General features: G+C 35.5%; 1 protein-coding gene across 2 annotated transcripts in view; it reads right to left on the bottom strand.

Annotated features, from left to right (window-relative positions):
- The window catches only part of CLYBL (citrate lyase beta like), a 187275-nt gene that overhangs the window by 16022 nt on the left and 154724 nt on the right, over nucleotides 1-16529 (bottom strand). The window contains exons 3-6 of one of the 2 annotated variants that reach the window (XM_015827986.1): nucleotides 10794-10982; nucleotides 6674-6775; nucleotides 4880-4973; nucleotides 3196-3363 (exon numbers count right to left, since the gene is read on the bottom strand). In XM_015827986.1, coding sequence (XP_015683472.1) covers nucleotides 3196-3363; nucleotides 4880-4973; nucleotides 6674-6775; nucleotides 10794-10982 — 553 coding nt within the window. The remainder of the gene's footprint in view (nucleotides 1-3195; nucleotides 3364-4879; nucleotides 4974-6673; nucleotides 6776-10793; nucleotides 10983-16529) is intronic. The other variant, XM_015827995.1, reaches the window with a different exon arrangement.

Raw genomic sequence — 16529 nt, 5'->3', positions numbered from 1 at the left:
TCCATATTTGGTATTATTGTTTTTTACTAAGATCCTAGGCTAAACAATTTTGGTGTGAGGAATCAGTACAATAAGTCAGTAATTTGTACATTCCTTTTTATTTCTCTCTTCTTCAGTTAGGTATAACCAGTGCTTTTTTTCTAAAAAAAGAAAGGTGCCGGAACTCACACACATCATACAACCCGCCTTGCCCACCCTACAAGGTTCCATCCAAAAAAGGTGCTGGAACTCCGTTCTGGATGTTGTATGAGAAAAAAAAGCCCTGGGTACAACCTCCAATTATTTCCAGTCTCTAGGCTGGTCTCTTTTCATATTTGTTGACAGAGAGCCTTTTCAAGTTACTCAGTGTGCTCTCTGTCTCAAATAATTATCATTATCATTTCATACTTTAATTTATATAAGGGCTCAATACAGCCTTTCCATCTTCATTTGCTCTAATAGACCTCTACTGTAATTAATATTCCTTACTTTAGCTGTACATTTTCTTATGATTTCTCAGATTTTCTTAAAAGTACCTTTTTTGTCATTATCATTTCATACTTTAATTTATATAAGAGTTCAGTACAGCCTTTCCACCTTCATTTGCTCTAATAGACCACTAATTAATATTCCTTACTTCAGTTGTACATTTTCTTATGATTTCTCAGATTTTCTTAAAAGTACCTCTCGTGTTCCTCTGCTTGGTGACATTCTTGATCAAGGTATTTATTCTTCTCCTTTCTTGCTTGACACTGAAAGTTAGGTGTTGATTGTCTTGTTTTCCAGGTGTTTTTTTGGTTTTAAGGAAAGCTGTTGATCTGATTGTATGTTCTGTTCTGACCATATCTTTTTGGCCGTATGTTCTCCAGGTCAAAGCATCCTGGCAACTTTATTCAGGTTTCTAAGTGACACTAATCATTCATCATCATTCAATCCATAATATATACCTGCAACTTGTTTGAATGTTTCAGCCATGTTCTTATAGATAGGCAACAATACAAAAATGGTTTGTTATTTCCTTCTTCTGGAAATTAAAGATCCTTTTGCTAGATGGGTTGCAGAATTTTTCTCCTGCCCTCACCTCCATACTTAACTTCATATTTCCCATTTGACCATGTTGGCAAAACCAACCTTCTCTTCAGCTGAATTTTAAAACTGATGAATCTCTTTCTTTTTTGATAAAATGCTCACATGATTAAAAATGATACGGTGATAACCCAAGCCATTGTGCCCGTAAAATGGTACCTGTACATTATTCATATACAGGTATCACTGAATTAGGATGGGAGTTTTGTTCTTTAAAAAATCAATCCTGGCCATATAGCACAACTTTTTAAAGTAGCTGCCAAGCTTCTGAGTGGCCTCTCAAATAAGATAGGATCTGGGTCCAACCTTCTTTAAACAATGATTGAACTCATTAAACGGTTTGGTTAAAAGTTGTAATTTGGCTATAGGCAAATATGATAAGGGAATAAGGTTTGTAGAGTCAAACTGAAATGCTTTAAACTGCATGGGGAAAATTCTTTAGCTGCTGTGTAATAATACAACAGCAACCAAAGCAAGCTGTAACGCTGCTGACCAAATTTAAACCTAATAATATCAATAGGAAGTACTCATCACATGTATAACATATATACATTTTAGTTCAGTAACAGCAAACGCTAATGGTAGCACAAAAATGAAATTAAAAAAAATCATTGTGATGGGCCACTCCTACGATTTTTAAAAAAATTCAAATTACTTATCACTGAGCTAGCTTTAATCCAGGTGAACAGGTCTTTTTCCAAACAGTTTTTCAAAGAAGGAAAAATAATTTGCTACGGGGTAAGTACATCCTCATAGCTAACTGGGACCAATCTTGAAAAGTTCAGAAGTTCTGATTAATGGTGAGATGGGAGATCATCAGAGATTAGAAAGTTGGAGCACAGACTGGAAGGAGGCCACGAGAAACCACTTCTATGTTGTCAAGAGAACTATCCAGACATAGATTTTTATCTTTTTGCTATAAAATAATAATAGCAAAAAATCGAATCAAATGAGGGGGAAACATGCACATATTTTGCAATTAATCAAGTCATTGGTTGATTCTTTTTGTAAATTCTCATTTAGAAGAATAGAAAACAAATCCCTCTAGTTTGTGTGTGTGTTTGTGTCTGTGTTTTTCAGAATAAGTATCCTCCAGGCCACCTAGCAATTCAGGCAGTTCTTTCAGTTTAATTCCCCCAGAAGCCAGCAAGATACCATGTTTTCATTTGGATCTTTTTATTTAAAACTGGTCTCGTATTAGATTAAGAACTCCCTGGTATTAAAACTTGCATATCTTCTATCTAAAGCAAATGAAACATATCACTGCAATGTTGGTGCTGTTGTTTTTGAAAGCACATTAAAGGCTGCATGTGTGAGCTAAGTAGCTGATTTTTATCACGAAGCTGCAATCTTTGTTATGTGTCGTGTCTCACAGGGGTGCTTGTATGATCTAGTGTACCAATCACGGGTGAAATGCCTAGGTTACAGTGGCTGGCTGTAAGAAGCTTGCTTGATTGTGCAGTGTTGCCAGTACCCGTAGGTGTCGTCAGGTGAACAGGCAATTACTGGGAAACAACTCAGAATATAGGACAGCAGCTCACAGAGAAGACTGACAGGAAAATAGCTATCAAAGCCGAATTAGCATATGGGGTGGGGTGGGGGTTTCTCATATACTTCATAATAAAATCCTGTCTCTCAAGATTTTTTTCCCATTTATTCAATTGAATCTACGTATAATAGCTATTTGTATATAGGGGAAAGTTTTGGTCAAATCAGCTAAAGACGTTTAAAGCATCTGACATACAAAGTGCAGTGGGAACAATTTTTGAGCATAAATGTATGCCCGCAGGCTTGCTGAATGGGAAAATGGAATGTCCCCAGACTTTTGGCCAAGATTATGTCTCAGTTGAATGGTAAGGGCAGGAGACTATGCATTGTTTATATTGTACTTTTGCTAACAAAAGAATAACACACGGGTGCAATACGTTGAAAGAATTTTAAGGGCTTAATTTTTCCACCTTGAGTCTTTCCTCTGCTGTCTTAAAGCAAAAATTCTGAAAAGTTATAGTTTTAGAATTCTTTGACCATCATCGAGTAGGCTTAAGTTATGAAGCAGACTCTAGAGTATCCTATCTGGTCTAAGATTAAGAAGATGATTAATGTATTTGAAATATCAACTAAAAGGCATACCAGTAAAACCCATTGAGGCACCCTCTTTTGATTGCTTACGTAGACCATCATCATCCTGGAAGTCTATAAAGACAAGGTCTATGGCTTGCAAACCAAAAGCCTTTGCTGTGACAATAATTTTTTGCCGTGCGTAAAGAATATCATGAGTGTCTTTACTACTTGTTGAACCTGAAATGAAAGATCACATTGTGTATAAAAATTTAATTCTCATATTTCAAATGTTTGTAACAGAGCTTTAGTTAAGAATACATTTGTTTTCCGATTTTCAAAAGAAAGATAATAAGAGATTGTTATGTGATCACAATTTTTAAGAAATTCTTGAAAGACTATTATTCAACTCACAGACACTTGCTTTCTTACTACATGTATTTTTAATAATTTTCATTTAGTTTTGCTACCATCTATTTTTATATGCCCACTACAAAATAATGGATATAATAAAACATACACAAACATTAAGAAAATATCCTTAAATGATGCTGAACTCATTTAATCCATAGAAGTGCCAGTAATGCATCTAAAATTGCTTTTTTGGTATCATAAGGAAACCTTTTGGTTATACACATTACATAAGTTTATTTAATTATTGATTTATGTATTTACTTAAACTTATATAAGTATATGTATACTTATGTAAGTATACTAATTTCTCTTATAATTTATTCAAATTTAAAATTTTAACTTTGAAATAATGTTTATATTTAATATCTTAAGTGAAATACTTGAGATTTGTTTTGAAGCATTGACAAGAAACCTGCTAAAGATCTTATTATGCATCATTATATATTGAATTCCTTTCTTTTGGTAGGGCTGATTCTGAACTGCATTGTCCTCAGAGGTTGGGTTCACATGTCAGACTAGAATATGACTGTCTAAACTGTGGTTTAGTGTGTGTGTGTGTGTGGAAAGTACCCAATATGATAAGTTTATAACTCAGTATGGATCTAGGAAATTGAGTTAATTCCCCAAGCTATAGTCAATTAAATATGGAATCCTGCATTGTGGGAACATAATCCACAAGTTCTTATTAGGCAATCCAGTTCACACTTAGGGACCTGCCATAAGTGAATAATAAAAAGAAGAGCTGCTGACCTTGTTTACTTTTTGAAAAATGATAAACAGTATCTGAAGATACAGAGGCAATAAAAATAAATTATTTGCCCAGGGCATTTTTTTTTAATCTGTTACCCTCCATATGGTCTTGGTCTACAACTCTTGTATCCCCAGGCAGCAAGCACATATGTTAAGACATGTGCAATAAAATAGACATGCAAATAAAGATAGAGTGCAAAAGTATTAAGAATAGTTCATAGTTCGTACACCAAAATATTACATCATATACACACTATTACTTCAAGAATTTTAAAAAAATATTTAAATTTTAAATGTGCATATAAAGAGATGGTCTCATTATTAACTTCCCCCATAAAATCTTATATTATTTTTTATATGCCAGTAAACAGAATTTTCTATTTTCTTTTTTTGCAAAAATTACAGCCTTATCAGGTTAATGTTAATTCTTAGACTATTTAGCCTATAAAGATACTGCAAAGTTTTCATAGAATTACAATCAGATATAGTCAAATATATTTACTATTGATTTCAGTAGGCATATGATAAAACCAAATGGAGCACAGTATCATAACCACTGCTCAGTTAACATATTCTTTAAAAAAGGTAATACCTATACTGGCACGAAAATCCTCGCCTCCAAATACCACAGCGTCTAAATGAAGGCCAACCTGTGGTTCTCTTCTCAGAATTTCTTCACAAACAGCCTTTAAGTGCAACATAAATATTAATACAAGACGCAGCATTTCAAAAATTAGTTTTGTAATAAAAAGATACTTTTTGTTATATTTCTTATCCTAAAATAATAACAAATAATAGCCACACACAAATTATAAAAAATAAATATTCTGGATGTAAAAATGCAGTATAATGAAAATGAAAATGCAGAATATAATATTTTATTTACCTATTGGGTTTTATGATAAAAGTTTTTCCAATGTGACAACTGCTTTTGGACTTGTGTAATAATAAAGAAATAAAAAATAAAAATCACTACATAGTGTGTACAGTATGGGACTTTTTAAAAGATTCCAAATATTTAGCACTGCAGAGAAACACAGCTGAAGTATATTTGGTTTAATACATTGCAGATGGAGATTGCAACTACTCACAATTTAATAGGCAGTTGGTATGTTATCAACTGATGCTCCTTAGATATCTTCAAATTAATATAATTACAGGAGATAAAAAAATGCAACAAGTAGCATAGAAAATCATTTGAAAAGCAAATGATACCTTGGGGATTTTCTAAATGCACCAAACCCAGTATCATTGCAAGTTTTGAATAATAAAATATTTATTTATTTATTTAGAAATATAATTTGATAGATAGCAATAATGCAATGCTGGCAAAGATCTTCCTGTGAATAACCAGCTAAAATAAGTTCAGCTGTTTGCATTTATTATTTTAAGCAATACTGTAAGCAGACATAATCAGTACCTGTAGTGCTATTTTAATCTCTACAACTTCTAAGCATAGGAAATCATAGTTGATATTTTTCAGGACAGAATTTAATCATTCTTTTTCTTTGGGTTTCATTTTTGAGGAAAGGGATAATGTTAATTAAATGAGAGGAGGAAGTACTTAAACCTTTTGCATTAAGATGTATAATTAGTAATTCTTTAGCCTACATTGAAAAAAATCTCTGAAACTGGGATTTATATTAACACAATAGCCACAAGGGCCTCCTAGTATCTCCTTCAAATAATATCAAACTTTTACAAGAAATCTTGGCCTGACTGGGCTGCACTAGGTTTCAGCATTAATATCTTTCTTCCACAGAAACCCACAGGCTGGATGCCAAAAATAGGCTATCTGCATGCATTCATCACCATTGAGAAGGGGGAGGAAGTGAAAAAACGGAAGAGAAAACGATTGTACACATAGTCATGTCATAAGGATATTACATCCTCAAAATTCTCATGTATTTTGTTTTAACTCTTAGGGCCAGTTGAGCATGAACATTTTTTTAAAAAAAAAAAACTCTTCAAATTTGGGAGGAAAAAAATCAATATTCTTCCAATTCCATTTTAAAATGCTTTTAAAATATTAAATATGATCCCTAAAATTCAAAGGCAAATGAGAGAAAATAAATCATGATATTTCAAAAAACTATTTGGGGCTATTTTTGAGACTTGCGTGTCTTTTATACAGTGTATTAATACTGACGAGCTTAAAGTAATTGCAGTAGTACAGAAGAAAGCAGCACCTATGTCATGTAAAGCGGAATAATTAGGGCTAAATGAATGGATTTATATAAAATACGAAAGCGATATAATTTTTAAAACATAATAGTTTGTTTCCCATTTCCAGTTATGAAGGTGTTAATTATTTATTTAATGGAATGTATAATCTATAAGTTTAGGACTTTATTCAGGCATGCTGAATTAAACAGATCTTTCTTACCTTAAAATTGAGCAAACCCATTGCAGTTTCCACAAAAGGAATGAAATTGATCGGCTCTATGAGTGTTCGGCCTTGTAAGTGCCATGCACATTTCTCTATAAACTAAGAACATTACAGAGAGGACACAATATTAGGGTCTGGTTTTTTTTTTTTAAAAAAAAAAAACTCTACAAAAATGGTCTGTAATTTCTTTGCACAAAATTACCAACCAGCCAAGCAGACAATCCAGCGTCCAGATTGCTGGCCCAAATCTCTGCCCTTGTGTTTTGAGTCTGTTATTATAAGGCCTATCTTGAAGAATGCTGGCATTACTCATATGTTTCCAGCAGTACAGGTTTAGCTGCACACATATTTGCCTAACACCTATCATCACCCTGCCTTTATTAAATGCAAATAAGCAGGATCTTTAAAACAAGGAAGGATTGATATACCTGACAATTCTGTTTTCTTTCATGTCTGACACTGACATGCCTATATTTTTTCCAGCCTTCCAAAGTGGCATCCACATAATTCATCACGGCCTTGTTACCCTTTGTCCTGGAGGCCTTTTCTTCATAATTTTTAGCTTACCTAGGAAGGGCCTTAAAAAGAAGTTTAATTCTTTGAAGACCAAAGCTTTCCAATTTTTTCCATGAGAGCAGTTCACAGCTAGCTCTGAGCTGCCGGTGGGGTACCCCTGATTCCCAAATCTATCATCTGGGAACATACAAAAGCTCTTGTACAGATTTCTTTTTTTCTCTTTTTCTCTTTTCAAAAGAGAAGGAGGGGGAGAAACTACCTCAGTATATTGTAAATCTATTAAGTCTGTCCAGATCTAGCAATGTGTGGGGAGATAAACATATCACAGGTATGCTAAGTAAATTTTAGTCAATAAAGACAGGAGGGAAAAAAATCTTGCATCATTTTTATATTTAAGGAATATTTAACCATTAATGGCTATCAAAGGGAAAGGGAATTTTAATCATCTCTCCATTCAGTCTCAGTTGGGTAAATCATATCTAAGAGATTTGCATAAATATAAACCATCAAAGACTTTTCATCTTCAAAGGGGGTTTCAAGTCCCTATAAGCTTTGTACTGTAATCATCACAGGTCACAACCCTGCAGGAATAAGGCTGCTATGGCAACATAAAAAACTAATGCTTAAGGCTTAGCATAATATTCTGACTAATATAAAGGAAACTCATTTTGAAACCTGGCAGCCTATTTACCAGAAACTGGATTAGAGGTGTTATTTCCCCTTTTAGCACTTCTCTTCCCCCCCAAATTTCACCCCTCCCCAAAACAAAATGAAAATAGAACCACAGCATCTTGAAAAGGGTTCTAACCACTTTTCAGGAGCTTTACATTAGGTCAAAATAATTCAAAAAATTCTTTCTGCATATTCTCTGTCCTTCCCTCTTTTTCATGCAGCCATCATTGTCACCACTTCCACTGCTTGTCTGATCTTTTCTCAAGCTAGTAAATCCCAGAATGTAAGGAATTAAGGGAAGAAAGTCAAGAAAAGGAATAAGAAGCAAGACTTAGGAAGCCCAACCCTCTATCAACCTGCCTACTTAGAAGTAAGGGCCAATGGCCTGATTTCAAATTAAATGGACACAGAGCCATAATCTGACGCTAGACCAACAGTGTGATAATCAAACAAAGCTATTCACTAATAATATCACAAGCATGAATACTCAAAATTTAAATTTTATATTGGAGCTTCTTTGTAAGTTAAATGATTAAAAAAATGGAAGTCCCCCCCCCCATCCAAATGCTACTTCTGTGTATCTGCTGAAATCTTTATGTCTTGATTTGGGAACCATCAGATAAATTTTGAATCCAATAATGTTTCTTTTTCCCATTTTAATTATTTTTCTCTTCCTCCTTCCTTCCTTTTTCCCCTTTTAAGTACTATTAGCACCAAATACAAAAGGCAACTAGTGGAGAAGTTTCAATTAATTTTTTTTTTCAAAAGGAGACAATTAAATGTTTCCGGCTTGGTAAAGTGTTCATTTCAGTGAGAGGGCTGGAAAAAAGGAAAGGGGGAGACAGAAAACAAAGATTGGGGAGGGGATGAAGGCGCAGGCTTTAGCCATTCTTTCAATTCCAGTGCACACCCAATAGTGTGTTGGGAAGAATGCCCACTGTTCAGGATTTGTGGGCGGATTGTCCCACAACAAAAGAGCCAGAGTTAGGCTTGTTATAGTCCAATAAGCCATGCCAGTCAAACAAGTACCCATCTGAAGGACAAAGAGAGAGCAAGAGATTCTCACACAAAAGGAAACAAGTAAGCCCGTCTTTTAGTTGTGCATCAGTCTCCAGGTTTTAGGCTTCGCATAAATCAAAATGAAGGACAAAAATAAACAGCCAAAAGCTTTCCACAGCAATAGCCATCTTAAAAGCAAAGTAAGAGGAACGCATCTAGGAGAGGATTGAGGAAGGAAAGATGGGCTCTGCTTCCAGGAAAAATCAAGGCTGAGGGAAACTAGAGTCCAGTCTTCTCACACCCTGGGAATATTTATTGAATCGTTCTAAAACCTTGGATAGAGTGGAAATACAAATATGCATAACCAACTATCAGATGTGTTAGTCTGCTGTTTGCTCAGTCAACAAAAAGCCTTTAGATCTTTTTACATGCATCTACAAAAATACATACTAATTATATATATACAATTTTTAAAGGGAAATAAAAACTAATACAAAGTAATGTAAAGAAAGAAAATGAACAGAAAAAGAAATAAAAAAGAAAGCTAAAAGTGCAAGAAAGGCAAAAAAAATTTTAAAAAAGCAAGAAAAAAGATAAAATTAATTTCCAATCTTCTTTATAGCAGTTGTAAGTGCAATTATAAATTTAGATCTTGCTGTCTGTAAGATCCACGGAATGTGATAAAATAAAGAATCAAATGATTTGTTGTGAGTATGTTTGAACCTACTGGACGTTAGGTTTTCTGAATGTTAAAATGTTTTCTTTCGCTGATACTTGATTAATAAGTAGACTCAATTACTAAACAATACTTTCCTGACTTGCTGACTGGGCAAGAATTATAAAGATCCTATGTTCACTTAAAATTAGTAGATTTAGACTAGATGAGGACACGTGATTGAACTTCAGAATCTATTTATCCCCATTTTTTTCCTTTATGGATTGTACATTTAATGTGTGCTCATCTTCATCTCTACCCCATGCTCAGAAAACAAAGTAAAATGAAGCTTGATTGACTTTAATAATGTTCTCAAAAAATAATATGGTAAAATGAAATGAAAATTCCTCTTCAGCAGTCAACACAATTATAGTATAATTAGGACCATTTCAGCATTTTCTTATGCAATTTAACAGACTAACTATTTACATCTCTGGTTTCTATTGGCTGAAAAGTCAGTCATGAAAAACAAACACACCTGCCAGCAATTTAAAAGGAAGACATATAGGGCTGGACAGGAAATAATATCTTTCCTAATTAAAAACACTAGTTAAAAGCTTCCTGTTTGTTCTTTTGACTGCCCTTACGTGTGACCTTTCCTTCTATCTCCACCATATTTTTTTCACATGTTGGTAAAATGCTTCCTCCATCCACCAAAATGTTCTTGTCAAAAGTGAAAAGATATTCAAGCTGGAGGTTGACAGTTCTAACATGGAGAATAAATAAATAAATAAATAAATTCTATATGATGACTGTTAGGCTTCAAGTATAATGAACAGAAGCATTGATTCTTAACAGTTTTTGTTTAATTTTACTTTGTCCAAACTGCATTATAATATATTAGTATTGCATTTCTAAATCCACCTCTTTTTATATATACATAATGTATCTGCAGTTAGAAAAAATTCTCCTTGTCCTGTGGGTCTTGAAAATAGGGTTTTAAATGTATTAAATGTGATTTGGTTCTCTCCTGCATAGGACCACTGTCACAATTCTCAAATCTGATTTAGTTTTTGCTTATGAGAAGATAAGAAACTTTGGGGCTAAATTACTGTTTGATATTCCAAAACAAAATGGGTAAAGTATACAATACGTGAACTGAATCGAGTACTAACAGCAGAAGTATTTCACATTTGCTTCATGATATTCTATTTCTTCCCTTCTGAAATTGGATGCACGTCTTTATTTGAGATAATGGTAGATGTTTTGACTCACCCATTTTATTTCTTCTACGCTGTCAACCTTCGGGAGCATCAGGCTAGTAGGAAGAATCTTGGATTTCAAAATGACCTTCATATCTTCTTCTGCAAGACCACTAGACACTGAATTGATCCTAACACACTTCTCCGTCTGACCAAAGTCAAAGTTCTCAAGGGCTTCCACAGTTTTTATTCTAGCTTCTTCCTTTTTTTTTTTTTTTTTGGAGAAAGATAAAGAGAAACTAAATGCTTTGTTTTAATGAGAACTAACTTTATAAAAATCATGTTTAATTAAGAAAACAATGGAGAAATTCACCTGCATTACAGATCGTGATATACTAAGATTGGGCTAGGTCACACAGTTGCAAGGGTATCCCTGGGATTTGGTCAAAAAGTCAAGATGGTGAAATTCTGTTTTTATGCGCATTATATATGCTATCTTGATCTTTTTGATTAGACATTGTGGACACCCCTGCTCAGATGTTACTCTTTTTTAAATAAAAGCAATTAGGTTTAGGCACAATTTAATGTGTTTAATCCATTATTCGTGAGTCATAGCAGATGGCAGCACCTAGAGCTCTTTATCTTGAACAACTTGAACAGGGTTGGATCTCACTGGCACTTGGATGGGATGATCCCATTGTAGAATCCTAAGGCTATATATATATATATATATATATATACACACATACATACATACATACATACATATATATATATATATTCTCACATGTGCAGGATCCACTTTTTAAAGATCAACTGAGTATCCATCCATTTGGTTGCAACAGGAATTGATTGATCAACCGGCTTGTCACCTGAGCTTGAACTCATGAGCTGAGAGAGAAAGTGACTTTCATACCTATTACAAGACTAGAACTCACAGTCTCCAGGTTTCCGTCTTGGTTCCTTAACCACTAGACCAAGCTGGGTCTCTAGCCTAAGGCTATAGACTAAGATGGAAAATAACTCCCTTACCCCTCCCTCAAAATCGTAGAATCTAGAATCTTTGTTTTGATACTTTAAATGTGATTTTTATATTTGTTGTATCTGTGTGTATTTTAATATGTGGTTTTATTGCTTGTTGAGTATCATCTGAGTCACCTTTCAAGAGATGGGAGACCATGTAAATTTAATAAATAAATAAATAAAATAAATAGATGGCTATTTCCATAGTGTTATCATACAATAATATAGATGTATAGTGAGCAGAGGTCAAACTCATCTTGAAAGAGACTTTCGTTTTTCTAAAGGGATCATGATAATTACTGATCTAATGAAAAATATGATTGGATCCCAAAGTGGATAAGCAGCTCTGCTCATACATGATTGATCTTCATTATTCATTAACCTTGGCCAAGTACTGATGGATAATGTAATTCAAGGACAGATGAATTAACTTGGTCCATTAGCTAACATATAACTGAATGGCAATAGTGAAAAGATTAATGATGTTTACAGTTAAGACAACATTTCTCACATTACACTGTTATATATACTAATAATATATTATTCAGAGCTAGTTTGATGTAGTGGTTAAGACATCAGGCTAGAAACCAAGAGATCACACGTTCTAGTCCTGCCTCAGGCACTAAGTCAACTAGCACTATAAGGGACTAAGTCGCCTTACTGGAGAACTGGGTGGCATACAAATGTAATTAATTAATTATTGGAGATATATCGGGTCAGTAAATTGTCATGTGGTTCATTAGTACCTAGGTCAAAACAATTTAAAAATACAGCATAAAATATTAAGGTTGTTTAAACAAGACTTCAGCCCAGCCTTGGATGTAGAGACAGAAAAGATTTAAAAATGTGTTCTGCATTAAAGAGTCTGAAAAAAATAGTAGTTTACAGTTGTCAGGACTGATCAGGCCAAGATTCACAAGATTGGTGTAAAACAGCTGTTATGATGCACTGATTTATAGCATGAATGTAAGTTTAGAGAGAAAAAAGCAATGCCCCTCACCAGAAAGTGTGAAAAAGGAAGAAGGTTAATGACTCTAAAAACAAATCAGATGACATTTACCACCCCTTTATCTGTGTTACTTCAATATGGGGAGATTTCTAGGCACTTTCTTAGTGAATTAGGAGCACTTTTTTGTGGTTTCCTGAGATTGGGGGATTTTCTTTCAAACTTCTGCTGGAGTCTCTTTTTAATAGTATCCTCACTCTCCCAGCCCAGTGGGATGTAAGACATAATGAATTCTTGCAAAATTATTATGAGATTGGCTTTTTTCCCCTTCTGAAAATTTTATTGAACTTTAAGGAACAGTACAATAGACCGTTGTTTCTTAAAATTTTGCTCTTAGGACCCATACCTGCTTTTAAAAATTATGGAGGATTTTGCTTGTATGGGTTACATTTATCAATATTTAGCATATTAATTAAAATTGACCTATGCAAAATTTATTTATAGAATCACAAAAATAATATTAAATTGATTAAATGTTAACATATTTTTTTATTTTAAAAAGACTATTTTTAACAAAAAATAATAATGAGAAGAGTGCCATTGTTGTAAGTTTTTGTAAACTGAAATATTTGATTTTGTAGACTGCTTAGAGCAGAGTTCCCCAAAGTTTCTGGCTTTGCAGTCCGGCGGGGAGAAGAGAGGATGGTTCTGCACAAATGGTTCTGCACAAATGGCTGGTTCTGCACAAATGGCCGGCAAGCGCGCACGCATGCATACAGCTCCATTTGAGTGAGCAGCATGCATGGGTGCCTGCCGCTCATGCAAATGGAGCGCGTGCACCCATGCGCTCGTCCGCTGCTCGTGCAAGTGAGGATGCATGTGCTTGCCCACCATTTTTGTGGCCCAGTTGCAATCCCCTCATGGCCCACTAGTGGGCCACAGCCCACAGATTGGGGACCCTTAGTTTAGAGGATCTAGGGACCCCCAGGGAGCCTTGAACCACTCTTCAATAAACTCTGCAAAAGATCATTCTGCTTATGCCATCTAGTGCTAGATTTCAACAGATTCAAGCAGGTTGATATTCTACTTTGCAATATAAACACAAATGACCCACAAATGAAGTATTAGGTACCCACATGAAGCCAAATTACAGGACTTAACATAGGCAAAATATTTGCTCTAGGGGCCTCTGCCAATATGGAGTGATCTCCTACTGCCAGAGAAACAGTGCAAGCATTTGATGGGCTTCTCCAATGTTCTGATGCAGTGTTGTCCACTTGGGGTGGATCAAAAAAAGTCAAGATAGCAAAGGTGATGAACTAAAAAAAAGGGGCTACCATTTTGTATATTTATCTCCCACTTTCCATAAAAGCCCTAGCTCTGAAAGGATTTGGGGGGAAGATAGAAAGGGGGAAAAAAACATGAGTGAGTTGTTCTCCTTTTGTATCTGTCTGCCTGCCTGCCTGCCTGCCTGCCTGCCTGTCTTCATCATTAAACAAAGGTAGGTTTTAAGCTTGGAAATATCTGACTACATAAGCAATTCAATGTTGCGGAATTACCTGTCTTCTATGTAGAAATAATTACTTTTACAAAGAAGCGTCAACTAGGCATGAACCCTGTCCACCCACCAGAAATCACAAGTGATAAAGCTTGGACACAGACTAACCACCTCACTGAGAACTTGTCCATCAGTCTGTTGCTGTTGATAATCTTCAAATATGTCTCTTTTCTATAACAGCTCAAAATAACCAACCAGCAATGAAATTACTGTTCTTCACTATATTTCAACAGAAAAAATGTGTTACTGTGAGAGATTTTATGCTCATGCCATCTGTTGGGTGCAGGATAGATATTTCATAGAACCATTGCATTCTAGCATTGTCCATTTTAAAGGAAATACGATTCCTTAGCAACACAAAATCACATTGTTACTTTATTATATTTTCTTATTAGGTTTCAATCAAAAATTGTGAAGGAATGCACATTTGGTACTTCTAGAAGCTGTCGTCATTTTCAACATCCATTCTATTTTATTATTTTTAGATCATCAATCTCAATTTTTCATCATTAACAGCAATAAGGGCACTGAGTTTTAATAGTCTTCTTCCCACGCATAATCACGTGTGCAGGTCATTCAGTGGAATGCATATGAAATTTGCTGGAGAAAGCCCATGAAATAGTATCCTTCTCTTTATTTAACAAATGATAGCACTTCTTTTTAGCTTCAGCTAAAAAATGAGGAATAAAGAATTCCTGCCATTCCTACCATTTCAATTAGTGGAATGTTTGGGGTCCTTAATTTGAAAGAAGGTTACTTCTGTCTTCTCACTTCAGTGACACAACTGTCTGCCTAATTTTCTGGCAACAATGCTTTGTCTTTTTCTAGCGTCTAGTTTTGGTATTACCTGGAGGAATCCCATCCAAATATTTAATCAGGATTAAGCCTGCTTAATTATAAACAGGTAAAGCCAGCTGGTTGTTGCCATCTGTGGAGATCAATGTGTAGTATATAAAAAAACAGTTTTATTCAGGGCTTTTTTTTCATAGAACGCCCAGAACGGAGTTCCAGCACCTTTTTTTAGATGGAACCTTGTAGGGCAGGCAAGGCGGGTTGTATGATGTGTATGAGTTCCGGCACCTTTTTTTTTTTAGAAAAAAAGCACTGGTTTTATTCAATAATTGTTTTCTCCTAGCATACAACCCAACATTTGTGTTTATGTATGTGATTTCTGTCTTTCCTCTAAGACAGACATGTCAAACACAAGGCCCGGGGGCCGGATGCGGCCCGCGAAGTGATTTCATGTGGCCCGCGAAGCCATCCTGGAAACAGTGAGGGAACGGCCCCCGCTGCCTTGGCCCTGGCCCAAGCCAGCCGGGAGCCAATGTACAATTTTGTGGTGGCCATGTTGACACTTGCCCCGGTGGACCATGCCTTGGCACTTGCCCGGTCCCACCCCCTTCTGCCAGAGACCCTCAGATCTGTCCCACTCCTGCCCAGGCCCCCATAGGCACCCTTGACGCAAATGATGTAGAACTGGCCACGCCCACCCAGTAGGCCACACCCACTCCATCCACGCCCACCCAGTAGGCTGAACCCACTCTGGCCACACCCACCCGGCCCCCCCAGGGCAACCACAATGCTGATGCGGCCCTCAGTGAAATTGAGTTTGACACCCCTGCTCTAAGATCACAGAGTGACTCGCATAAGAATTTCTCTTCATTGTATCCCTACAGCAATAGCCAGGGATATAGGCAGGACTGAAAGAGTGTGATTGGCCCAAAGTCCCAAGTGAATTTTTTGTGGTAGAGTCTGGACGTGAATCCACTTGAATCCATTAGTAAATGATGAACTATTTATATCCATACAGAAGAACAATATAAAGCAATGGACTGAAAATAATTTGGCTGCAATATTGTGTGATGCATAACATCAAAACATTTCTTCTCCTCTCTTCCTATAATCCAGTGTTAGTGTTCAATCTTTGCAAGGGTTTTTAATCTTAGTTGCGTTTCCCTGTGCTAGGAGCTCCTTGGAAACATAATCTCTGTAAGTAAAAGATAAAGATAATCAAATACACAGAATAGCCCAAAGCACACACTCCACTAGAGAGAGGTTTCTTGAAGATGGGCTCCAGCATGAGTCCGAAAACTCTCTGGTCCTGGTGACTGACCCAGATTGGATCCTACAACATTATCCTGGGACAAGTATATTCACCTTAATTCATGAAAGATAATCAAGTCTAAAGAAACCATCTTGCCTATTCATGTTCATCAATCCTATAGCAGTAGAACTGTTTTTATTCGGTTACCACAAGGGATTTTTGTGAAAGACATTTCAGA

The sequence above is a fragment of the Protobothrops mucrosquamatus genome, unplaced genomic scaffold (assembly GCF_001527695.2).
Source record: "Protobothrops mucrosquamatus isolate PMUCROS unplaced genomic scaffold, P.Mucros_1.0 scaffold_218, whole genome shotgun sequence".
Taxonomy (NCBI): Eukaryota; Metazoa; Chordata; class Lepidosauria; order Squamata; family Viperidae; genus Protobothrops; species Protobothrops mucrosquamatus.
Note: the sequence above shows the minus strand (reverse complement) of the source record. Positions and strands in the feature narration are given on the sequence as shown.